The sequence below is a fragment of the Neomonachus schauinslandi genome, chromosome 16, assembly GCF_002201575.2.
Source record: "Neomonachus schauinslandi chromosome 16, ASM220157v2, whole genome shotgun sequence".
NCBI lineage: Eukaryota > Metazoa > Chordata > Mammalia > Carnivora > Phocidae > Neomonachus > Neomonachus schauinslandi.
The window spans coordinates 45,490,724-45,517,580 of record NC_058418.1 but is presented as its reverse complement, the minus strand read 5'-3'; the positions used below and the strand labels follow the sequence as shown (position 1 = coordinate 45,517,580).

Here is a 26,857-nt window from a genome sequence, read left to right as displayed (position 1 = left end):
GCGGCGCGCGTGAGCAGCCCGCGGCCCCGCCTCCCGCGGCCGCCCGCCCCGCCCCGGGCCCCGCCCCTCCCGCAGCCCCGCGGGACCTGCGTAGCTGCGGGCCCGGCGCGGCCCAGACTCCGCGAGCCGCATGCTGGCTGGGCGGCTGTGCCGACGCCGCGGGCGGAGCCGGGCGCCTCCGCAAGGCTGGGCCTGCGCCTCCGGCCGCCCTCAGTTTGGAGGACTGAAGCACAGGGAGAGTGATTTACTGCTATCCCCGCCTCCGAAGTACCGACTGGACTTGGGGCAGGTGGGGTCTGCACCTGTTAGTAGTGACAGGACGCTGCCCTCCGCAGAGGGTGGCTCTTGTAACTTATCTCTCCCAGACGTTTCCTCTTTCACCTCCAAAACTGGCCTGGCACCCTCAAATGCAAAGCCCCACTGAACGGATTGTTGAGAACAGTCACCTTTGCAAGGCCTTTTCTCTTATTAGAGATGCTCACTATGTTCTTTAGCAAATTCGACCCAACCTCGTGTACAAAATGTCAACTCACCTCCCAGCCATATTTTAATTCCCTTTTCTCCTCCTTTAGTAGAAGTATCAGAATTCTTTACTCTGCCTCAAGCCACAATATGGCCTAAGACCATTTTATTATTTGCAAGGCTAATTCAGAAAATCTTTAAAAGTTAATTTATTATTTTAATTCCTGCAGTGATGGTACTTTGTGGCTAGCCAGTCGGCCAAATTTGGAGTCAGCCCAATTCCAAATTTGAGCTTTACCTCTTATTACACCTCTACCCTTGTGCAATTTACTTGATTTGAGCCTTTGCTTCTTAGCTGTGAAATAGAAATTAGTATCTGTCTGGCAGTTATTATCAAGATTTTGTAAAGGCATACAAAGTGCTTAGTAGGGATTCATAATAGTCATTCTAATCCTGATTTTCCAAATTTAGAATTTACTCAATTCCTCAGAGTTCTCTTCCTGTAATTTCTACTCTAGATTTTCCTAGGAAACCTTTTAGACTTCTGGATTTTAGGGCTTTCCTTCTTAAACAAGTGTTAATGAATCTTCAAGCAATATGTAAGGAATTAAGCAGCAAAAAATCAGTAATTCCCTGAGCTTTGAATTGGTAAAAATAGTATCACCTTATCTACTGCTCCAGCTTGCCTAGCCCATACCAACTATATGGTTAAAATATTTTAATTATAGGCTTAGTACAAGAGAGTTTGAGATCTAACAGTACAGTCTGCACGTGCCCCCTTTCTACTATGAGATATGTATCCGTTTGGAGATCTTTTCAATTACAAGACAAAATCTGACTGTACAAAAGTTTGGCCACTACTTTCTCCCTTCACATGAACTACTTTGCATATACTAAAATTCCAATCTCCAGTAGTCTTCATTTGTCTCATTTTAAAATTAAAAATGACTTCTATGAGTCTGGTATAAAGTGAAAAAAGCTCTCAGGTTGACTACCTCCTGGGTCTTCCTTCTACCTTGAAACTACTTTCAAGAAAGCTACTCAAAGTAGTTGAATTCCCATTTCCGTGCTTACTGGGTAACTTCTTCCCGCAGGAACACTGGTATATAAGCTGTAAGCACCCATATGGGGAGAGAAGTGGACTTTGACAGAGGAGGGAAGGGACTGTGGAAAGACCAAAATGTGGTTCAGAATTAGTGTTTCTAAAAAGCCTGTTTCTTGAGATTTTATACGTTACATTTTCCTGATCTCATAAGCAGCTTTTTATTGATTAATCACCTGAAGGGAAAGCATTTTATCCCAGGACCAACATTTTGAGTTCATGCTGGGGAATAGCAGTGGTAGATGGGGTTTTTTAATTAATGGAATAAGGGCTAATGCATCAATTCAGAATACAAGCATATGCTAAAAGTTATATATTTCCTACTTCTTCATTCATCAACAACAGTAGTACCTCTTTCAAAAGGAAAACCAAAACCAAAAAAAAAACTACCAACCCAGATATTCCAGGGGATCATTTACGATGCAACTCTTGAAAGGTCTCCATGTTTCAAGATCCAATTCGGCAATCAACCAATTGGATTCTCCTTTTTCTTTCCAAATCATGTACTGCCATTAACATTTTATATTGTTTCAAAGGTCATATATTCATGTTCTTCCCCAGTTCAAGGCAGTGTGCATTATGTATGCCAAGGGTTATGTAACTACAATTTCTGGAAATGGTAAACAGCTGAAACTAACCCTAAAAATAAAATCCTCTGGGAATTTCTGTGCAAAAATCCATCTGCCCTCACTGCAGGTTCATGGTTACAAAAATCACTGTTTAGATCAAGCCAAGAGACAGAGAAGTCATTTCTGCCTCCTCTCTGTATCTTTCCTATAAGCAGCTGTACATACCTCTCTCCACCTGGGGAGGGAAGGAGACACACACACACTTTATCCCAGGAGCTTTTCCTAATCCTCACTACAAAATCGAAAGAAAGTCTAGAGAAGAAAAGTTTGTCCAACTATGGTAGAAGAGCCATAAGGTCTTACCACATTCACTTATTTATAGCTAGTTCCCACTCCTTTAATGATCACAAAGTCATCTGTAGGCCTAAATCTCTTTTCTACCTTAGGTTGAACAGATTTAGATTTTTTTTTTAAGATTTTATTTATTTGAGAGAGAAAGAGCACAAGAGTGGGGTGAGGGGCAGAGGGAGAAGCAGACTCCCCACTGAGCAGGGAGCCCGGTGCGGGGCTGGATCCCAGGACCCCAGGATCATGACCTGAGCCGAAGGCAGACGCGACCTGACTGAACCACCCAGGTGCTGCAGTTTTAGAAAGTCTTTATTTTTAGTTCCAAAGAAATAGGTAGTATTTACCTGGCCTCAGGGTTTGAAGGGATATATTTTCAAAATATGGGGACAATTGAACTAGGGGAGGAAATAGCATGGAAAACCCTTAAAAGTGATAAAAATTACCTCAGTCCTTCTGGACTGAAGTTCAAATCTCAACACTATTCATTGTATTGTTGAGTAAATGCCTGAAGTCTATTACTAGCTAAACTTTTCTATTGTAGCTTTTATATTTTCCTCTAACATGAAATTACATGCAGATGAACATGTTAACTAAATTTAATATTAGAAACAAAAATGAATTTTAACTAAACCACATATAAGATTACAGAAATGTCACTTATCAAACAGTGCCAAAGGGCACTTCTGCATAAACTAGATATATGCCAAGGCTTCTCTTCTCCTTCTCACTTAGGGGGCTTTCATGATCTCCCCCTTCTCAATCAAGGGAGTATCAGGGATCACCCAAGCAATAGAAAGCCTATAGCTTCCAACACCCAGCCACTCTCACTTCTGTGGAAGAATTCACATTAAATAGATCATGAAATAGGGGCGCCTGGGTGGCTCAGTTGGTTAAGCGACTGCCTTCGGCTCAGGTCATGATCCTGGAGTCCCGGGATCGAGTCCCACATCGGGCTCCCTGCTCAGCGGGGGGTCTGCTTCTCCCTCTGACCCTCTTCCCTCTCTTGCTATCTGTCTCTCATTCTCTCTCAAATAAATAAATAAAATCTTAAAAAAAAGATCATGAAATAGAATTCATTTTGGCTGGTCAAACCTTCCTCTTCCCAGTCACAGATACACTTAAACAATTTACAAATAGCTTATAACTAAAACCCCATGACCACCTCTAAGTACACATTTCACTTTGATATGATTTCTTTGCCTTGTTTGAAAGTTCACCCATGTGGAGAAGTAAGCATGAGTTAATAATCATTAGTTAAAATTCCCAATTGCACTTTTGACTGTTATAGACTACAAGTTTTTTTTTAGGTTGTTCAAATTCTTCCGGGTGAGATTTCTGCGTAAAAGGAACATTAACAGGTCAGTAAGTTTGGCTCAAAGCTCTGGAATAAGAATTCATTCAAGGCTTCTCCAATCCACTTATAAGAAGCAAGGAAGCAAATTTTAAATCATTGAGTATTGACTTTTTATTATTAGTCACTGTTCATAATTTGTTTCAACCAAAAGACAATACACACAGCAGAATTCTAATGCATCCCATGTAAATGTTTACATCCATTTTATTCCTCACTCGCCTCTAAGACTTATCATTTAATTTTAAATTTTTTTTACATCTCAAAAATATGTCTGCAATAATTAGAATTAGCTGTCCCACTTAGAAACAGCCTTTTAATATTTTTACAGTAAAGAAGATGTGATGGGGCTTAATGAAAATGTAACTTACAACAATTATGAAAGAAAAGGGACTTTACAGGGACACAGTGGGAGTTCACAAAGGAAAGAGTCCAGAAGCTCTTTCCCATGAGCACCCCCCTCAAATTGAAAACAAAAACAAAACACACAAAGCGCAACAGCAGGTTCCAAAAACAAAAACAAAAAAACTCCGATGCTCCATCCTGAAGCCAGAATCAGCCTCACGGAAGTTCACGGAAGCAACTGTGCAAGCTGCTTCAGCACGTTCTTTTGTTTAAGTGCGCTGGGTCCTGGAACCCTGCAGATGGAGCCCACTCGCTACTATTGCTTGAAAAAGAGTGATTCACTTCCACAAGCAGCCCCACCCTCCTGAGCCAAAGCCGGTCAACGTGTTTTAAACTTCAGGACTTTCGGCTCTTCAGTGACCCTCCCCACTCCCAAACACATGAGTATACAGTCATGAACCACCTCTTCACCAACCACAAATTCGTGAATATCCACTTTTTGCTCGCTAGCTCTCATTCGGTTTAGGGCAATGAAGGTAAGATACATTCACTAGAAAAAAATAAGACATATTCACACTCTTTCTTCCCCCCTAGTTCTCACGGCCCAAGTATTTTCCAATGCATAAAATAATAAAGTTGAACCTCAAAAACAGTATCCCCTAACATCCAACCTCTTCTAGAAGAATGTAAAAATGAAAAGCATGTTATACCGTAGGTGGAAATACTCAAACCGTCAGTGCTGAACAGTTTCAAATGTCTACTTTCTTATATGAATGGGACAAATAAAGGGTATGAACCACATCTTTAACCCAGTTAAGAGGAAAAAAATCCCCTCCCAAATGTTACACTGAGGAATGTTTCTTTAAATAAGACCTTAAAATGAACAGACGATCACTACAGACAGCATAAAACATTCCATGACTGTCCCAATCACCTCAAGGTAACAGCACCAGAGCATTGTGGGAGAAGCTTCTCGGGTAGAGCACCCTTCCTGCAGTTTTTTGAGATCACTTAGACGAATTGTCCCTTAGGATTACTTGGGTGGAGGGGGTGAGAGTGATAGGATACACTACTCTGAAAGAGGGGGAGGAAATGAGGTAAAAATGCATGTGAAATTGTCCGAGTATGTGTAGGCTCACTGCTCATCACCCTGGGGTTACTAAGACAGCCATGGAAATCACTCTTTCCTCACAATGGCTCTGACGTAAATCTATCCAAATTTGCTCCCCCTTGCATGGTCATACCAGGGAAATAAATTACTGAAATGTGTAAGTATTCATAGAAAGTAAGAGATTTCTCCTTTTAGCAGCAAGGCCAAGTATGAGGAGAACTAATTCTGACCCTAGAAACTAAGGCACGCTGAAGCCTTCAAAGATCCCATCATTTGAAAGAGTCGTCACAACCATCAGGATCCTAGGCAGCTTTCTGGCTGCTAGTTCTTCAGTGTGGTGCTCAGCTTCACTTTCCAAAATCACTCCAAATATTCTAGGCAGCACCCTTTGCGTTAAGGCCATGATTTTTATCCCGTCTAGGCAAAGCTATGGATAATCACATAACTCTACCTCAAAACTATAATCACGCACAGAGATGCTTTGTTACTAGAGTAGACCCTTTCCAGCTCCACTAGCTAGCACTGTCTTATAGCACGGTCTTCGGCAGATTTCTCAGATTCAATTCAGTCCAACTAAAGAAACTTGAGCTGGTCAACTATTAACGTGAGAGAAGAATAAAGCCTCTAACCCAGAGAGGAATGTTAGATAAATTCTGTTCGAGAAATCCACCAACACTATGTTAATCCTATTCTGTTTCACAGCATTAAGTATCCATCCAATGAAATCAGTCGGCAAAGAAACCTTGAAAGGCTATTCTCCATTGCCCAGGCTGAACAAGTTGTCTGAAACATACACTAGTCCACACTTGCCTTTACTAAAAACTGTGCATGGACAAGGTAACATCCTGTTCTTGACTCAACCATTTATCCAGTAGAGTAAGTTTTAGCAAATCTTGCTCTTGTTTACGAGTAAGACCAGAAAGTTTCCCCTTTGAAGCCTTTTAGTTCAACCCCAGTTTGTCAAATGTTAGGAATAATCTGGCATCTGATACAGAGCTAGATTTGACAAGACACTGAAGATTTTAAGTAAAGGCTTGGTGAAATGAGGGGGGAGAAAAAAAGAGATTTGTACCCAGGTTTAAGACCAAAGCCAAGGTAGTCCTCATACTGTACTCAATACAGTAATGATTGCAAACCTTCTAAGAGCACGGCAGTCCTGACTTGTCCTCTCTTCCTGAGCACATCAGACGTGGCACCTGGTGCCACAGAAGTCACCTTACCTCATCCCAGCAACTCAGTGTTAAGGTCTGAGAACACAAGGGTCCTTTCTAAAAAGCACTCGGCACTCTCCCTAGTTTCAAAAGCTCCAGACCTCAGGTCCTTGATGCAGATGTTCATGAGACTGGCCTCTCTCATGAGACCAACTTCTCAGACTCTATGGTGTCCATAAGACTTCCTCTCACAAGGGGGCAAGGAAGCTACAAGGCTTCATTCCAACACCATAAAGTACAATATAGGAAAGGTTTCTTTAACCGCGTGGTCTTTATTTCAGTGCCAGTGTTACAGATACAACACAAATGTTCCAGTTAGAAGAAGGAATTCAAATGGAATGCCAAGGTCCAAGCCAGGCTCAGGAAATAAAAAGGAAGGTTTGGAGTAATGGAGAAGATGACTCCAATATGCTCTAGGATGAGTCTGATACTCACTCTTCCTATGGGCAAAGGTGCTTTTGTTAAGGAGTCTGATCTTAAAAAGCAAACTCCTCTTTCCACCCATTTACCATAGTTCAACAGGCAAGTTATGGGCTTAGGAGAAACTTTAAAATTTGTGGTGGGGATAGGGGCATTAATAACTATTAATATGCCTTTTAGAAGCTGTCCACTTTGCACTTTCAGGGGAATCAATTTTGAAAATCATGGGGAGTATTCATGACTACAGCTAAAGAATGGAGAGAAAGGGGAGCTGGAAGAGCCTTGGGAGTTTCTATTACAAAGAGAGCACCATATCCTTCATGCCGAATCTCAACACAAGCTCTTTTTAACTGCATCTGTCCAGTGTTTACAAATAACCTCTCCAGGTCTGCCCAGGTGTTGGTAACAAAATTACATACATGTGTCTGTCTGTGTGTATACAGCAATGCACAGAAAAGGCTACCAGGAGCCTAATGCCTCTTTCAAACATTGGGGGAACCAGTAGAAAAAGGCAGGGCTCCCTAATGTCCATTGTTAACATTTCCATTCTGAATGCCTGATGTAAAAAGCGCCTGAAGATGGTAACCCAGCTACTGAGGAGTGGATACCCCCACCTCGCCCAGTCCACAGAAAAACACAGTAGAAAGAAGGGGCAACTCTTTGCTGCAGACACAGAGTGAGTGTTTTCTTGCCATGGATTCCAGTCCTCTCCTCCAGACCAGCTGCTTATTTCCTCAGGGGCTCAGGGAATGTTGATTCTGGCTGTAAATGTGGGAGGGGTAGAGAAGTGCGGACAAAGGAGAAGAGGAGGAAGAGTGCAAAGTAGCCTCCAGAAGCAGCCGGCCTCAACAGTGGAGGAGAGGAGATTCGTCTTTGACAATGCTTCAAGGTCAGCAATAACTTCAGGAAAATCCTCCTCAACAGTTCTCTTTAGCTCCTCATGCCCATGGTACAGTTGGGGGGGACTTGCCAGCGATCACAACCTCCTTCCCAGGGTTCCTTTGATTGAGTGGGACAAGAATGAGAATGGTGCCGGGCCCTCATTGCCAGGACTGAGGGGGAAAGTTGTTCACTTCTGCTAGATCTTGCATTGCTGAGCCCTTGTGGTTATATGTGAGCTTGATTCGCATTCGCAGCTGTTGCTGTAGAAGAACAGAGAATTGTAAATTACAGTGAAAGGAAATCTGTAGAATCTGTGTGGTCCACAAATAGACCTTTAATCCAAACAAATTATTTTAGAGCAAAGCTACCTCTTAAAAATGACACACAGGCAAATAACCACTACCACCACCGTTACTGCCTAGTACTCTGGCCAATATCATGCAGTCGAGTAGAGAAAGTGCATCTCCGGAACACAGCATCAGCTTCAGTCCGAGAACTGCATTCACGGGACAGAACCACTTGGGAGCAGTTTTATAGTAACAGTGGCTGAGGGCTTCTCAAAAAGATTCAACCTTTGTATCCAAGTTTCCAGAAAAATGAGGTAAACATACTCATCTTTTTTTTTTTTTAAAGATTTTTTATTTATTTATTTTACAGAGACAGAGATAGCGAGAGCAGGAACATAAGCAGGGAGAGTGGGAGAGGGAGAAGCAGGCTTCCTGCCAAGCAGGGAGCCCGATGCAGGGCTCAATCCCAGGACCCCAGGATCATGACCTGAGCTGAAGGCAGACGCTTAACGACTGAGCCACCCAGGCGCCCCTAAACATACTCATCTTATGCTGTACATTCAGAGATACTCTTGCTCTGTCTGTAAAACCAATAGTAAATGTGAACATAAACTTGTTTTATTCCCAAGACATAAAAGAAAAAAAAAATTATGTTACTTATGGTAACAGAAGTCATTTTAAGAAAACTCAATTATAAACCCCTTTACTTTACATGGCAGATTTCAAATATTAATGCATTAAATAAATTTTTACCCTTCTGGTATAATTTTAATTATTTATAAAAATAAAAACAAGGAAAAAAAAGAAAATTTTTACTCTATGTATCAGATCATCAAAGGAATCTAGGCTTGTGCTATAGGCAGATACTCAGAATCCAGTGAGTACCAGAGGAAAGGCAAATGCTGTAAGAGGAAGAAATCATCGTGCTGGGGTTATAAGACACTGCTGGACATCTTTCAAGGTGAAGAAATTCTCTGAACCATTTTCAAGAACTGTTTGAAAACTAGTCAATTGACTGCTATTAGAAGTGGAGTCAATTTACTTCTTTGAGAAGATATAATGAAATATTGCTTAATTTCAGTTTCTAAAGCTACTTTTCATTTGGCTGCTTCATTAAAAATGCTTCCACTTGTACTGTACACACTTAATAATCACAGTAGTAAATATGGATATATGTGGTTCTACAGATACTCTTACCCCAGACTGCAACTTGTATAAAAATTAAAATGTCTAAGGAGCACCTGGGTGACGCAGTCGGTTGGGCATCTGACTCTTGGTTTCTGCTCGGGTCGTAATCGCAGGGTCGTGATACCAAGCCCCGCGTCAGGCTCTGTGCTCAGCGCGGAGTCTGCTTGAAATTCTCCCCCTCCCCCACGTGCTTTCTCTCTCTCTCCCTCTCTCAAAAATAAATAAATCTTTAAAAAAAAAAAGATTAAACTGTCTAAGCTTTCCGTCTTCTCTTGATAGATATTAGATCTGTAGATAGATAGATCTAAATAGATAATTCCTTAAAGCTGCATTTTAGGGATGCCTGGGTGGCTCAGTTGGTTGAGTGCCTGACTCTTGATTTTGGCTCAGGTCATGATCTCAGGGTCATGAGACTAAGCCCCACCATCAAGCTCTGTGCTGGGGGTGTGGAGCTTCCTAAAGATTCTCTCTCTGCCCCTCCCGCCCCCTCTCCCTCTCAAAAAAAAAAAAAAAGGCTGCATTTTAATGCTGCCACTAAGCCATTTCAAGTGTCTAGGCTGTGTTTATTATCTAATCTACAAAAGAATAGAGGATAGACTAGACATTTTCACAGATTTCTTCTACAACTATGAGTCAGAGAAAACCTAGAGAAACAAAGCAGAATTTTATTTCAGGAAATATGCTTACACGTCACTCAGACACTGTCTTCAAACATGCTACTCACCTTCTGCGGGTTGAGAACTTTAATGACTTGTGTGATGGTCCCCGTATTAAATGCTGGGACAACGCTGCTGCTTGGAGACAAAAGCTGCAGCTGGAATGTCTGTGGGGAACAAAGGGCACTCTTCAGAAAAAAGAATACACTCAATACTATGTCAGAGATGTCAACAAATAAAAAAAGTCAGACACCCAGATAATAACTCAAGTAACAGACTGACCGACTACTATGTTCTGTTTGTTCTCCAGATATCAACAATTCAGAGTATGTGGGCTGACTATAACCTTCACGTTATTTTTAAAAACCCCACTGTTAGGTCTTTGATCATGAAAATTAGCAATGAGCCACCCTCCTCTTTCAGGCAGAAGGAACTTTAGCCTACCACTTTTCAAAAGGTGACCAATTCTTGTTTTGGCAACCTCATTTAATAGTAACTGATCAACTATGCAGGTAAAAAAACGGGTGTGTGTGGCTAAAAAAAAAAAAAAAAAAAGCTAGAAAGAAATGAAAAAAGAAAAACAAAAAACCCTTTCTACAAATAACAAACCAGCATACCAATCACCAAGTACAGGCCTTTATGCTTTTGTGTATTTGGATGGTTGGGATAGGGAGACTTAAACTTTTGTTTTCTCAAGTCTACATAATCTGGAATGTGTCAAGGGCTACATGACAGAGGTAAGAAAGGCTGGAAAGAGCCAAGCTGTTAATATGTATGTGGAATACTCAGGATCTCCCCCATCGGGGTCACAGGCCTTATGCGAACAATTTCCTGCAGAGCTAGCCTATACAGCAAAAAACCTGGAAAAGCCAATTGCCATAATTTGTAGTGTTGGGGGGTTTTACTTGTTTGTTTACAGAGAAGAGAGATAAAAGTGCTATCAGCAAGACAGGTAAACCATAACTGTTAGCACAATATAGTATGTATGTAGCTATTCTACATACTAGGATTTTGCTTTATTTTTTATTTTTTTAAGTAGACTCCATGCCCAGCGTGGAGCCCAACATAGGGCTTGAACTCATGACCCTGAGACCAAGACCTGAGCTGAGATCAAAAGTCGGACACTTAACTGACTGAGCCACCCAGGCACCCCCATATTAGGATTTAAAATTTTTTTCCTGAAAGTATAGTTTTCTAAAATAATGGACAGTGCAGAGAAAAAACAGAGAGGGAAAGAGAGGCAGAGGGAAGAGCGAAAGAGAGAAGAGGGAGAAAAAGAGAGAGAGAAAGAGAAGGGAAAGGGGGAGAGAGACAGAAAAAGACAGGTGGGGAGCGGCGCTGGCGGGGGACAAGAGGAGGAAAGTCTATCCAGCCTTCTCTTAGGACCAAAATTGTAAGAGTAAAGAGATTTAATATCAACTCACAGGCTTATTATGTTGGGTCTTATTATAATTCTATTATCAAGATAGATTATGTAAGCTGAAATATTATTATGTACATTTATTTCATCAAATGTAAGATGCCATTGTTTTTCACACCATTATTTTATATGCACTACTGAGAAAGAAAACAGGCTACCAACTAAATTATGATAAAGTCCCAATTTTAAAATGCATCTCAAGTTCAGAGATAATAAAAATAGTAGAATCTATGAAATATGATTATTTTGAAGTTCAAGATACATCATGACATGCAAAAAGGTATAATACAGTCCAACACCAAAAATAAGGCCATACTTTAATGGCAGAGACGCTATGTTGCTAGAGCACAGCCTAGAGTAACAAGTGTAAAACCCAAAGTTGCAGCAGTTAATGTTTACTGAGCAATGAACATATGAAAAGTGCTTTAAAACAGTAGAGAGTACATAAAACTCATCTATCCCTCAAACGAACCCTAGGAAGTAGATATCACTGCCACCATCCATCCTCCCTTTGTAAACAAGAAACTGAGGCATAGAGGCTAAGTTTGATTAATGTCATACAACTACTACTGAAACCACCCCACTCTAGTGCTTCTAAAAACATCTACATTACTCTGGCTCCTAAAAAATGCAAGTAAAGGAGGCTACAAAGTCAGCAGTAACCACAAATAAAAGGTCTTCAATTTCCAAAAATGTGTTGTTTGAATGTCATACTTCACATGTCACTGCAAAGATTAGATTAGCTTATTCTAAAACAAGGGCTGACAAACTATGACCCATCGGCCAAGAATGACCCAACATCTGTTTTTGTAAATGTTTTATTGGAACAGAATCACACTCTTTCATTTATATATATGGCTTTTTGTCCCCACTATATCAACAGAAATAAGTAGATGCAACAGAGACCATATAGCCTAAAATACTTACTATCTTGTCTTTGCCAGAAAATTTTGCCCATTCTTCATTCTCAATATTTCTTTATACAAAACTTTTCATTTTTCAAAGACGGACATAAATTTTCCTTAAACTAAGATTTGGTATAAACAAAGCTTCAATTTACAAAAACAAGCAGTCATTGTATCAATACTAAACTAGATATTAATGAAGAAGGAATGTTTCTTTCACTTAATAAATACCAAGAGGGCGCCTGGGTGGCTCAGATGGTTAAGCGTCTGCCTTCGGCTCAGGTCATGATCCCGGGGTCCTGGGATCGAGTCCCGCATCGGGCTCCCTGCTAGGCGGGGAGCCTGCTTCTCCCTCTGCCTCTCTCTCTCTCTCTCTCTCTGACTCTCATGAATAAATAAAACATTTAAAATATATATATATATTAAAAAAATAAATAAATAAATACCAAGAGATGAAAACTTTTAATTCGGATCCAGTAACTAGAAGAGAATACCAAATAGATAAAGTCCTTCATCTTAATGAATTTTAATTCCATGTCAGAATTTGTGTTTTTTAGGTTTTTACCACTGTATTACTGAACCCCACCCATCCTCAATGACCTGAGCATTAGCAGACCACTTTGTAGAATTCTGCTGTGAATCTCACTAGCTATTACCAGAATGTCCTTTCTTTATATTGTAAGAATATTTCTGACCAAGTAAAAAGCTTTCAAAATGACATGCTTCAATGAACCATAATACATTATTGTTAATTTGGGTTAAATCTGCAAATTTAGTTTAACTTCTAAACATGAAAATATATCACTTATCAAATGCATGAAAAAGGCAAAGAAGACACTGTAGTACCTTTGGTACTGCAGCCTGAAAAACAAAGTCCGTCATGTCCAGCTCTGTGCTGTTGGAGGCCTGTATCGTTATCACTGTGACGCTAGGGTTGGTATTTGACCGTTCAAAGGTGAATTCTATCTTCAAGCCGTTCTTACTGTATGCTGTGATGGAGGGGATGCCTGGAAAGCACAGGAAGATCAGTCTAACTGCAGTCAGCTTAATGCTTACAGAATTATTCTTTTCTTCAATAACCACCTCTCACCGAGGGTGGTAACACCAGTAATCGTACCTGTAGTGATGTCATTGAAAAGAGGCTGTGATGAAAGCCCATCCAACAAGAAGGGGGGCTGGGCTACCTGTGGGACTGAGGCAGGGGCAGGAGCAGCAGCTGGAGCACCTAAATGAAACATTCTGGTGGTAAGTCAATCTTAGCCAGCATGACAAAGCTCACCAAAAATAAATTAATAAATAAATAAATAAATAATAAAAAAATACAGGAGAAAATTGTTATATCTTAGGTTAAGAGAAGGATTCCTTAAACAAAATGCGAAAAGCATAAACCAGGGGCACCTGGGTGGCTCAGTCAATTAAACATCCCATTTTTGGTTTCAGCTCAGGTCAGGGTTATGAGATCAATCCCCGTGTTGGGTTCCATGCTGAGTGCAGAGCCTGCTTAAGATGCTTTCTTCCCCTCCCACTCTGCCGCTCCCCGTCCTCACACTCTCTAAATAAATAAATATATATATATATATATATTTTTTTTTTAAGATTTTATTTATTTGACAGAGAGAGACACACAGCAAGAGAGGGAACACAAGCAGGGGGAGTGGGAGAGGGAGAATCAGGCTTCCCACTGAGCAGGGAGCCCGATGCGGGGCTCACTCCCAGGACCCTGAGATCATGGCCTGAGCCGAAGGCAGATGTTTAACGAATGAGCCACCCAGGCGCCCCAATAATATATTTCTTAAAAAAAAAAAAAAAAAAGAATAAACCATAAAGAGAAAGAACTAAATATTCAAATACTTTAAAATGAGTAACTTTTATTCATTAAAAAATACTATAATAAAACAGAAAGACAGACCACAGGCAGGAGAAAATGTTTGCTACAAAATAGCAAATGGATGAGTATCCAGAACTATATTTTCTACAAATCAATAAGAAAAAAAGATAACCCAAGTTAAAATGGTAAGAGATATAAACAAGCAATTCACAGAAGAGGGAACCTTAATGAAAAGAGAATCATATGTAAAGAGACACTGAATAGTACCAGCAATGAGGAATATAAAGTTTAAAACCACAATGAGATACTTCTTCACATCCAATAGAACGGTGAAAATTTCAATGTCTGATAATACCAGATACTGGTAAGAATATGGAGCAATGCAGACTTCTAATCTCTGTGGTAGGGATATAAATTAGTACAAACAACCTGGAGAACAATTTGGCAATAGTAGACTTGAACATGATTATACCTCTAAACTAAAGTTCCTCAACCTCAAAACTAATGAAATTTTAGGCTAATTATTTGCTGTAGAGGGCTATCTTGCGCACTGCAGGATATTTACCAGCACCCCTGGCTTCTACTCATTAAATGATAGTAGCATGCACCCAGTTGTGACAATCAAAAATATCTCCAAACACTGCCAACACCTGGTGGGCAAAGTAATATTTTAGTAATAATAATAATTTAATAAGATTTTATTTTATAAGCTAAGTAGATCAATATTAAATTTTATGGATGTTAAATACTGCATAATAAAATTTTAACACACATGCACCCAGGGAGAGGTGGTATGAAGTGGAGGAAACAAGTCACCAAATTACATCTTTAGCTGATCCTTCCAAATAAGAACAAGCTGAGGATCATGCAAGTGATAGAAAATGACCATGAACTGACAGAAATCAGGATTCCAAGAAAAGGCATAAGAAAACAGCAAAATAGGGCGCCTGGGTGGCTCAGTTGGTTAAGCAACTGCCTTCAGCTCCGGTCATGATCCTGGAGTCCCGGGATCGAGTCCCGCACTGGGCTCCCTGCTCAGCGAGGAGCCTGCTTCTCCCTCTGACCCTCCCCCCTCTCATGTACTCTCTCTCATTCTCGCTCTCTCAAATAAATAAATAAAATCTTTAAAAAAAAAAAAAAAGAAAACAGCAAAATAAAGAGTGCATTTTAGGTTTAAATAGATTTCAAACTACTTATGAAATTATCTGAAAATACACCATTTCAAAAAAGATTAACAAAGTGAATGAAGGCTAAAATCTTTTTTTTAAAAAATACCCAAGTACAAGAGAAAAAAATGACATATTAAAAGTGAGCAAGAAACGTAAAAATACATATGGCTAAGCAAACCATAAGAAATGTGAACACCACAGCCAAGTGCAGTCAAGCACATTACCAATAAAGTATACAAAGAAATATTCATATAGTTCTCCTAACTTTTATAACTCTAGTAATTTTCCCCCAATTTCCATTTTCAAAACAATTTTCAGAAATGCATTCCCATGGAAAATCAGAGGCTACTCAAAATATATAGGCAGCATCATGAGTCCCTAAGCCCCTCAGATTTTAGCTCTTTTCTCCTGTAAAGGAACAATAAGTAGTTTTGGGAAACAACAGAAACTCACTGCTCCAGTTCCCCTAAAAACACACACTAAATTTATTTCCTAATTTCCACTTGCTTAAATGACTATGCATTAGGATATATGACTGTAAGGATGGCTTAAAGAATGTAAAACTCAAAAGTTTAACCTAATAACGAAAATGGGAAAACGCGTTTAAAACACATTAGAATAAGGAAAATTCAGGCTCTTTAACATTTTATCAGTTTGCTTTTTCATGTAACACTAGGAAAGTAAGAAAGTAAAAAGAAAAAAACAAAAAAAAACAAAAAACAAAACACTAGGACCCCCTGATGAGTTAAGATACAAAAGGAATATGCAAAAAAGAAATTCATGTGTAATGCAAAAATATGGATAAATGTAACATTCTCTGTGATTGGAAAAAAAAAAATTAACAAAATAATAGGGCCAATCTTTCACCTGTTAGCGTTTTTAAAAAAATGATAATTCAGAATACTTATAACTATACAGTGAAACTGGTAGCCACATGCACTGAGGAAAAGATACAACCTTTACTAAGTGCCTACTATGTGTCCTGCATGTACTGAATAAGTCACCATTCCTCACAAAGAGCTCGTAAGGTAAAGTATTTATCATCCTTTTAAATTTTTTTTAAAAGATTTTATTTAGGGGCACCTGGGTGGCTCAGTTTGTTGAGCGACTGCCTTCGGCTCAGGTCATGATCTCAGGGTCCTGGGATCGAGCCCCACGTCGGGCTCCCTGCTCCGTGGGAAGCCTGCTTCTCCCTCTCCCACTCCCCCTGCTTGTGTTACCTCTCTCGCTGTCGCTCTCTCTGTCAAATAAATAAATAAATAATCTTTAAAAAAAAAGATTTTATTTATTTGACAGAGAGAGAGAGCACAAGCAGGACCAGCAGGCAGAGGGGGAGGGAGAAGCAGGCTCCCCACTGAGCAGGAAGCCCGATGTGGGGCTTGATCCCAGGACCCTGGGATCATGACCCGAGCCGAAAGCTAATGCTTAACTGACTGAGCCACCTAGGTACCCCCCATCCTTTTTTTATTTTATAAGATTTTATTTTTAAGTACTCTCTACATCCAAGGTGGGCTCCGACCCACAACCCCAAGACGAAGAGTTGCACACTCTACTGATTGAGCCTGCCAGGCACCTCTCATCCTTACTTTAAACAGAACCAGAAAGACTGAGTAACTTGACCTAAGAATGTAATCTAAAATAAGAGGAAATCCGGGGCACCTGGGTGGCTCAGTGGCCCTTGAGACTGGGCATTGCTTTCAATGAAAAAAGAACCATTTCTGTACAGAGGTTTTTATCTTTGACCCTCCATCAGGAGGGATGACATTTGAGTGTGGTTCATTCAGAAGCAGCAGAATTAGGTCTGCACCTTGCACTCAGCATCCCTCATCCCAGCTCCCTTGTGCAGCCAGCAGGCATTTGCCGGGAGCTCCTAGGGTTCAGCATCTGTCATACTATCCGGCCTACAGGATATGGTGGTAGCACCAGTACCGTAACTAAAAGTAAGGGAGGTGAAGGAGTTCTGAGCACCTGCTGAGTGCCAGGCACTGCCCTGAACATTTCATACACATTATCTCAAGCCTTGTAACAGCCCCACTGTGTAGATTTAAAAACGTGTTCAGAGATGTAAAGTAAGTTGGTCAAGGCCACACAACTACTGTCTCGTGGAAAAAAGTTGTCATATGTGCCACTACATTGCATTGCCTTCTCCTGATCCAAAATTATTAAAATAGCGCCCCCCCCCCCCAAAAAATGCCCCAGCCAAGGCATTAAATAACTCCAGTCTGGTCTCACCTGTAAGGCTGATGTCTCCCAGCAAATCAAGAAGTTCTCCACCAGCAGAAGCTGGTTTGCTCGTAGGTGCAGTTGGAATAACAGGTGTTATGTCATTTCCTCCCAACAAATCCAATAAATCATTGGCCTATACAAGGAAATAATATCTCAATTCATTAGTCATTTGTCTAATCTGCAGCTAAGGCAAAGCTCTTTCAACACTTAAAAATAAGGAAGAGAGCCATCAATCAATCAATCCAGGACTGAAAAGAATCAGTTTATAAGGAACTATAAGATAATGAGGATTCCCAGATAAGCAAGTGAAAAGCTACCTGGCTGGTGGGCTGTGGCCCAGAGGGTGGTGGTTTGGTCTCTAGTGGAGCTGGTTCTGTCTCTCCATTTGTCTGCACAATCTCAGTAGGGCCATTTGTGGTCACTTTTTCCATGACAGGCATTCTCTCAAGGAGGGCAGACCTGGAAGAATCTGAAGTGGTTAAATTCTAGGCAGTTAACCTAGATTCCCTACCCAAGACTATCACTGTTACTACACTGGTGTCAAACATGGACAGCCATCTCCCCTCCCCACCCTGTAACACACACACGAAAATAGAAGGTAGATTACAAGAATACATGACCTAAATTCCTGGCTGGATTAAGGGCGGGTAAGAAACCCTGAATAGACAAACCGTCCACCTAAATCCTGAGAGACTGGGATTTCTTGGTGGTAGAAAAATTGGAATGAAAGAAAGGTAAATAAGTAGGTATTAACAATTTCCAATCAAGAAGACACTGCATAAAAGAAGTGGAAAAAAGAACATGCATCACAAAGTTAAACACTGGAATGAGATTCTCTTGAAAAAACACAACTCCCACTTCTTAACCAAATAAAACGGAAAATGAAGCAAACACTTCATACCAAAAGAAAGGGGAAAAGGTGAATGAGAGGACACAGGTATCTTCAGTCTTTACAGGGCAGGCAGAATAGGAGATGGACAAATAAAAGCAGTCAAGCAATTAGGACTAAATAGAACTGTGATGTCCAGTTAATAAAGCACAAGGAGTGAGTCTCCTTTGCGGATTATCATGACAATGTGTTCAGGACACTAACAGCCACAGGCACTGCTTAGCTTCTTTCACTTACCTCATATGGTCATATTTCTTAAAAAGTGCATTATATTCTACCGCCCTCTGCTGGAGTTCCACATCAATGCTGCTTCCATAGATGGAAACCACTTTCTTAATTCGGCTTTGGGATAAAATGACAAACAAATTCAAATACCCAAAAGAAAGTTCATAAACAAGCAGAGAGAATAAACAAACCAGAGTTTTCTGGTTAAAAATCTGAAATACTCCTCTTTCCTTAATTTACATATCTTTTCAAAAACAAAACACCTTTCCTTTGTCTTCTTTCATCCAACATATACCTCAACACCATCATTTACCACTATACTTGTTCTAATTGTGGGGTGCCTGGGTGGCTCGGTCGTTAAGCGTCTGCCTTCGGCTCAGGTCATGATCCCAGGGTCCTGGGATCAAGACCCACATCGAGACCCGCATCGAGCCCTGCACTGAGCCCTGCATCAGGCTCCCTGCTCAGCGGGAAGCCTGCCTCTCCCTCTCCCACTCCCCCTGCTTGTGTTCCCTCTCTTCCTGTGTCTCTGTCAAATAAATAAATAAAATATTAAAAAAAAAAAAACAAAAAAACCTGTTCTAACTGTAATGCTAGATTTTGTCTGTTAAATGTCCCATACCCCAAAATTTGCTAGAAAAAACTACCAATTATTAATTTGTTACAAAAGAAGTGTGTGATGTTCATTCTCTTAACAACTTTAAAATAAGCTTTTATCAACAAAGGGTTACTACCTGACAACAAATTCTTCTAGTTCACAATTTAAAGAGTTAATAAAAAATACAATTTTTCACAGGGCCTTACAGAAAGTCTAAGAGAACTAAGTCTGCCTTAAATATGCCTGGCTGGGAAACTAATCCAATTGACTTTTATCCAAAATAGTGAAGAGAATTTAAACATTTAACCACTAAAACCTTTGTGATTTTCTTCCTCTTCAGAATCTCAAAATATTATAATAAACCAGAACCCTTATAATAGTGAAGTAACTTTTCTACTTTAAAAAAGAGAAAAGGCATTAGAAATCAGATTTTAAAAACATAACTTTTTACCTTCAAAATAATAAATGGTGGGGTGTGAGGATAAGAGGGAACAAAGTATAGATAAAATAAGGATGAATCATTAATTAATTATTACTGTGGAATAATGGTATGTATAATTCATTTTACTATCCTATTTTTGCCTTTGCTTGAAATTTTCCATAACAAAGTTTTTAAAAATTACAAATAACATGTCTATCCTACTTTTTCTCCATACTCACTTTACTGTACAGGTGAATCGAGTAGAAAGCTTCATAATGGCAGTGAGGGCATAACCTCGGGTCACAGAGGTGGACATATTAGAGATTAAGACACTTTCTAAAATATCCAACACTTCATCTTCCGTTACCTGGTGAGGCAAAAAAATGTAGGATGAATTCTAACATAAATATCTAAATCTGATATCAAGTTACAGGATGCCACCAAAAAGACAACCCTACCATCATTACCAAAACTTCTAACACAATCTGTGCTTTGTCACGGTAACTGTCCAAGCTGATCCATCAATCAGAAGCAGGTAGGACAGAGGTTTAAAAAAAAAAAAGAGTGGAAAATACCCAGTGAGGGCTGAGAGACACATTATATTAGTTTCAAGAGGCAGAAGTAAAGGAAGAAAAAAAAAGGATAAATAGATTCAAGTGTTATTGCCACAACTTCTCCTAAAGCCAGTCTTTTAATAAGCAAATGCAGACACGTATATGTCTCATTTCTTCTTATCAAGCCACAGGGTAGGAGAAACAATATATTTCAGTCTGATGAGGTGAGAAGTAGGTCTGCAGATGGTTTTAAAATCTCACATAGGGCTAGTAAGTTCCATCTCAAAAACTCGCAAGTTTCCCAATATAATTCTGGCATTAACTTCTTTAACAGGTTTTCAAGGAATCAACCTCAACTCCTCATTAAACACTGTACTCCTATGACCAAAAAAGCTATTTTCTCCCCTCCTGAAAGAGTAACAAAGGGTACCTGAATAGGTTCTTCCTCTTCGCACTGGCCTGATACAAGAAGATCTCCATATTCACCTATACACCATGCAGCCACTTGTACCAAAGGTTGCTGTCAAAAGAAAGTCATCATTTGTCCAAGGCTTTTAATCCTTGCAAGGATTAATGCAAATCACAGGTCATCGAATCATAAAGGTCAAAACCAAGGCACATCTAGAGTGTTAGTAATAAGAACACACCAGGAACATAATGGGTAATTTCCCCACCAAAGCAGAAAGTACCTACTTGAGAATAATCACCAAGAATTGCTTTGTACAAGCGCTGGACAGTATAGGCATGCATCTCCACACTATTGGTTATTAACTGGATCAAGTTGGGGACTGCGTCATCACGAACATAGCTTCCTGCCTAAAAGGAAATGCAGTTACCCTTAGAAACATACTGTAATGCTAAGAAATGTTAGCTATTGCTTTTATTCAAAGGAGACTACTACAAAGCATCCTCAAAGATAAAGCTGGTTCCAATTCTCAGGTTTATATGCCCCTCAAACTTCAAAGTCTTACTTATTCAAATAACTGACTTCTCATTTAAATGAATATCCAAGTTTTTTATTTTATAAAAAATTAGAAAGTCTCCTTTGTCAAAGTAAAAGTAAAATATAAAGGACCTTTATACATTTGAGTAGAAAAGAAAGGCCTTTTCTACTCAAAACAGATTAGGTTTGAGATTTCAAAAATTTAAGAAGTACATTCACTGGGAACTTAATTACAACAACCTCTCCCTTCTCACAACTCCCCAACACAGTTAAAATCATATGGGCTACTTATAGAAGCCACATTTACTCTGGGGGACGAAGAGGGTCATCAACAGTCCAAAAGGGCGGCATTTTTTTAAATTTCTTTTTTAAAGATTTTATTTGAGAGAGAGAGAGAGCATGTGCACGCACGCACGAGCAGAGGGATGGGGCAGAAGGAGAAGGAGACTCCCTGCTGAGCAGGACCCTGGAATCATGACCTGAGCCGCAGGCAGATGCTTAACCGAATGAGCCACCCAGGCACCCCCAAAAGGGCAATATTCTAAATAAGAATTAAATAAATAGTAACCTTTTTAAAACTTCATTTAAAACATCAGATTGTCCTTTAAAAACTAGAGTTTATAAAAATTACAGAACCATTTGTCCCAGAAACAGGAAATATTTTGTATGTAATCATCCACACTTTAAAAACAAAAAAAACCTGGTCTCTTTAATGTCCTCTTGACTAGTAGAATCTGAGATAATATTTGCAACCATGGAACAAAGTAAAGCTATCTAACCTATGAGGAAACTGAATCTTGGCCTTGTCATAGAATTATGATAACCAAGCTGTGCAAGACATATAAACAGTGGAACCTGTGACTAGTATCAGCCCATCTTGATCAAGCTCCCATTACTGGACAGAGGAGCAGATCTGATTTACAAGAATGAGACCACGAAAAAGGAAAAAGAAAAGAAGAAAGAGACAGAGACAGAAACAGAAAGAGAAAAAGAAAAAACCCTAGGTGATTGGGATACCTACTCCTGCTAAAAAAACACAAAGCCAGAGAGAGAAGTTTGGGGAAATGGTCAAAGAGGAATGGAGAGAAGCTAAAAAATAAGTAATTCGCTTTACATTCTTCTTCCCTAATGGGAAAAAGCAGTGTTTTATTTATTTATTTTTAAAGATTTTATTTATTTATTTGACAGAGAGAGACAGCGAGAGTGGGAACACAAGCAGGGGGAGTGGGAGAGGGAGAAGCAGGCTTCCCGCCGAGCAGGGAGCCCGATGTGGGGGCTCGATCCCAGGACCCCGGGACCATGATCTGAGCCGAAGGCAGATGCTTAACGACTAAGCCACCCAGGCACCCCGAAAAAGCAGTGTTTTAAATAAGAGAAAGCATCAACATGATCTAATTGACATTTATACACCACTTCATCCAACAGCAGAAAATACATTATTCTCAAGTTCAAATGAGAGCTTTATTCTCTCATTATTCTCTGTCTTCACCAAGACAGACAACATTCTGGGCCACAAAAAACACCTCAAATTTATTTTTATTTATTTATTTAAAGTAGGTTCCACATCCAACGTGGGGCATGGGCTCATGACATTGAGATCAAGAGTCACGTGCTCTACCAAATGAGACAGCCAGGCGCCCCAGAAACATCTCAAATTTAAAAAAATAAGTCAGGGGCGCCTGAGTAGTTCAGTCGACTAAGCGTCTGCCTTCCGCTCAGGTCATGATTCCGAGGTCCTAGGATGGAGCCCCATATTGAGTTTCCTGCTCAACAGGGAGTGTGCTTCTCCCTCTGCCCCTCCCCCCACTTGTGTTTTCTCTCTCTCTCAAATAAATAAATAAAACCTTTTTTTTTTTTAAGATTTTTATTTATTTATTTGACAGAGAGACAGATAGCGAGAGCAGGAACACAAGCAGGGGGAGTGGGAGAGGGAGAAGCAGGCTCTCCGCTGAGCAGGGAGCCCGATGCGGGGCTCGATCCCAGGACCCTGGGATCATGACCTGAGCCGAAGGCAGACGCTTAACGACTGAGCCACCCAGGCGCCCTAAATAAAACCTTTTTAAAAATAAATAAATAGGGGCGCCTGGATGGTTCAAATGGTTAAGCATCTGCCTTCAGCTCAGGTCATGATCTCGGAGTCCTGGGATCGAGCCCCACGTCGGGTCCCAGCTCAGCGGGGAGTATGCTTCTCCCCTCCCTCTGCCTCTCCCCCTGCTTGTGCGCTCTCTCTCTCTCTCTCAAATGAATAAAAATCTTTAATAAATAAATAAATAAATAAATAAAAGTCATATAGGATTTAACTAGAAACCAGTAACACAAAGGTAGCTAAGAAATCCCAAAATATTTGGAGATTAAACAACTGAAAAACACAGAGATCAAAGAAAATTATAGACCAGTATCTCTCACCAGTATAGATGCAAAAATCCTAAAAAATATATTAGCAAATCAAATACAGCAATGTATAAAAAGAACTATACACCAAAACCATGTGGGATTTACTCCAGGTATGGAAGGTTAGTTCAACACTCAAAAATCTATTAATGTAATCCAGCACATCAACAGGTTAAAGAGGAAAAACCAGAGGACCCTAATAAGATTATAGAAGTCAACTGGAAAAATGAAAAGTAGGAGTATTAAAAAGAATGGTTTTGATTTTGACAACACTTTTTTTCAAGAGCTCTAATTTTTCTCTTCTTTTAAGCCTTATAAAAACTAAAATGTGTCCAGATTCATAGTTCTTGTTAAAATATAGTTTCCCCATCAGTGCCTTTATTATTACAAAGTTAATTCAAGTAAACTAGAAAACTAGCGTGTCACAGACAGAATTCCACAGCAACAAATATATATACACACATCATAATTTTAATGATATCACTCCTTCCTACAGATGTTTCATAACTTGCTTAACCAATGCCCATTTGGAGACTTGTATTTATTTCCAGTTTTCTCCCATTATATATGGGATGGGATGAACATCCTTGTATATACATTTTTGTACACCTGTCCTTTTATTTTTCCAAGATAAATTCCTAAAAAGAGAATTAATGAGTTCAAAGGTACAAACTAGGGGCGCCTGGGTGGCTCAGTCAGTTAAGTGGCCAACTCTTGATTTCCAGAAGTGAACATGGGAAAGAAGGCACCATTTTATACCCAATATGAAGTGGAGAGTACTGCCTATTTCTCTATTTCCTAATCAACACTAGGAATTAGATTAAAAAGTATGACAAGTAAAAAATGATGCCTCCCTTGTAATTTTATCAGTAAGTAAAATTTCTTTACTAGTAAAGGTATTTGTCAATGTTAAGTAGCCATTTCTTTCTTCTTTTGTGAAATGTCTGTTCAAATGCCAATTTTTTCATTACAGTGATCTTTCCTATCAATTGTAAATTACTTATAGATTAAAGATATTAACATGCTGTCACATGTTACAGTGTTTTTCCCCCACTTGTCATTTGCTTTTTAACTTCGCAGATCTTTTTCCTTTTGCCTTACAAGTTTTAAATTTTAATGTGATTAAATTTGTGAAAGTTTCCCTTTATGGTATCTATTTCTGAGACAGCAATTAGACATAGGTAGTTATATTTTCCTTATATGCCACTACACTTTCATTTTGACTGTTAAATCTCTGATCCCTATTAACCAAATGATAAACAGAGAAGCTCCAAAACTCTGGAAGACTGCCAAAGAATATCTTATAAAACCGTAATTTTAAATCCAGAATAAATTTAGTCATTCAAAACCCTCCACTGGCTTCCTATATATATTTTTTTAAAAATTCCAAACTCTCCTAAGGCCCTATATAATCCAGCCCCTGCTTCAGTCCTACCATTCTCTGCCTCTCATGCTTCACTTGCCTTCTTACTGCCTCCAAGCAGGCCACACTTGTTGCCACTCAAGGGCTTTGCAACACTTGCTATTCCCTCAAACCTTTGCATGGCTCCTCATTTCACTGAGTTCTCTCCTCAAGTGTTACCTCCAAGCGACCTGCCCTGACTACTCTACCTAAAAAACTTGGCCCATTGCCCCATATTCCACTCTCCCCTGCCATGACTGGTGCTTCAGTGTTTCTCGTAGTATTTTTTTCTTGCCTAACAGGACAGTACATATTTCCCCATGAATTTCCTATCTCCCCCACTAGAACCAGAATATAAAGCTTCATGAGAACAAGGGATCTGTCTGCCTCATTAATCAGCACATCCTGCACTTAGTGTATGTTGCTAAAAAAACACTACTTACCGTTGTCAGAACACGCATAATTGTGTCTATATGCCACCGTTTGGAAGGTGCATACCTGGGGAAATAATGGCACCAAATGAAACAATTGGAACCTGTGAAGTATTCTGTGCTCAGTGACTTTCAAAAATCCTGTCCTAGTCTTTTTTAGGTTTACTGGTAAAGTGATTACTTTTGGACACATCTTACCTTCAAATCTAGCAGTTACCCCCATTTCAAAGGGTAATGAAATGGTACACAAACTCAGTTGTTTCACATAATAACTGCAATAGGAGTTACTGAGCTGAGACATGGGACGCCATCTCCAGTTTTTCAGAAAACAAACCATAAAGACAAAGCATGAGGACAGAGAAGAAAGAAGAAAAGGGACTGTTCCCAGACCCAGGCAACACCAGGACTAGAAACTCATTCCCTTAAACTCACAGTGCAGAGAGGAGAAATAACCATACTATTACAGCTGAGGTACTTCTTCCAAAAAGTTTTATACAGAACCACAATTTAGATGCTATGATGCTATAGTTTTTCTATTCTCTACCCAAAACCCACAAACAAATGACAAAAGCTTTTTCTAAATTCTCTTCTTCATAGATGAGAAGCTAAAGAACAGATAGAAGAGGAGATTTTATAAAAGTAGGGTTCTTTTTGGGCTTAGCATACTTAAATACTGGCTAGAATGGCCTTCTATGAAGCAAATTTCTAACTGGGAGCCTGAAATAAACATTAGACATTTTAAAGAGGTTTACAACACTTTCCCTATGTTGTAAAGATGCTTTCAAAAAGTTCCAAGCATCTTTTACCAATAAATGTAAAAATTAAATCTTACTTTTCTGCAGCAAGAAAGATTCCAGATGCACAGTCTGCTTTAAATTCTGGCTCACATGAATCCAGAAAATAAAGTAATTCCTTCATCATGCCTCGGATATTATTCCCATTTACCAGGGCAAAACTCAATTCCATTGCACGCCTTGCAGAGGGAAAAAATTAAAAAAAAAAAAGTTATGATATTTATAGTGGGAATGAAAGACCCAGGTGTGTTGTCTCTGAACGTCAAGTACTGGCAGATGTACCGATGTCCTTCCACAATCTTGTGATCTCAATCTTTGTACACAAGATACCAAAGTTAACAAGGTTAGTTTTAAGATTCTCAATCTTCATTCAACACTTTTCTTCAAAAAGCTCTAAAAGATACACTACTTATGACCAAAAATGCATTTTGGGTTCAACAGTCTATGAAGCTGAAATTCAGAATAGTTAAAAGGCTCAAAAAGAGAAGCAACAAAAATTATTACCAAATGATAATACCTCTTTGCATTATTCCTTAAAAATGTGCTAAAGCCACCGTGTTCTTTGACTACATCCACTTCTGTCCAAAAATGATATAACAGTCTACATCAAAAGATATATAGAAAATTGGAATAAAAACATACCTTGAAGGTATTATGCTAAGTGAAATAAGTCAGAGAAAAACAAATACTGTATGATGTCACTTAACACCTGGAAGCTAAAAAAGTCAA

General features: G+C 39.5%; 1 protein-coding gene across 1 annotated transcript in view; it reads right to left on the bottom strand.

Annotated features, from left to right (window-relative positions):
• Positions 1-6,664: 6,664 nt before the first annotated feature.
• Positions 6,665-26,857, bottom strand: part of AP1G1 (adaptor related protein complex 1 subunit gamma 1) — a 79,189-nt gene continuing 58,996 nt past the window's right edge. Inside the window, exons 13-24 of the mRNA XM_044911420.1 lie at positions 26,167-26,307; positions 25,347-25,401; positions 20,861-20,983; positions 20,598-20,687; positions 19,853-19,980; positions 18,607-18,711; positions 17,798-17,939; positions 17,487-17,613; positions 13,375-13,482; positions 13,104-13,264; positions 10,001-10,099; positions 6,665-8,061 (exon numbers count right to left, since the gene is read on the bottom strand). Of these exons, the coding sequence (XP_044767355.1) occupies positions 7,960-8,061; positions 10,001-10,099; positions 13,104-13,264; positions 13,375-13,482; positions 17,487-17,613; positions 17,798-17,939; positions 18,607-18,711; positions 19,853-19,980; positions 20,598-20,687; positions 20,861-20,983; positions 25,347-25,401; positions 26,167-26,307 (1,381 nt within the window). The 3' untranslated portion in view covers positions 6,665-7,959. The remainder of the gene's footprint in view (positions 8,062-10,000; positions 10,100-13,103; positions 13,265-13,374; positions 13,483-17,486; positions 17,614-17,797; positions 17,940-18,606; positions 18,712-19,852; positions 19,981-20,597; positions 20,688-20,860; positions 20,984-25,346; positions 25,402-26,166; positions 26,308-26,857) is intronic.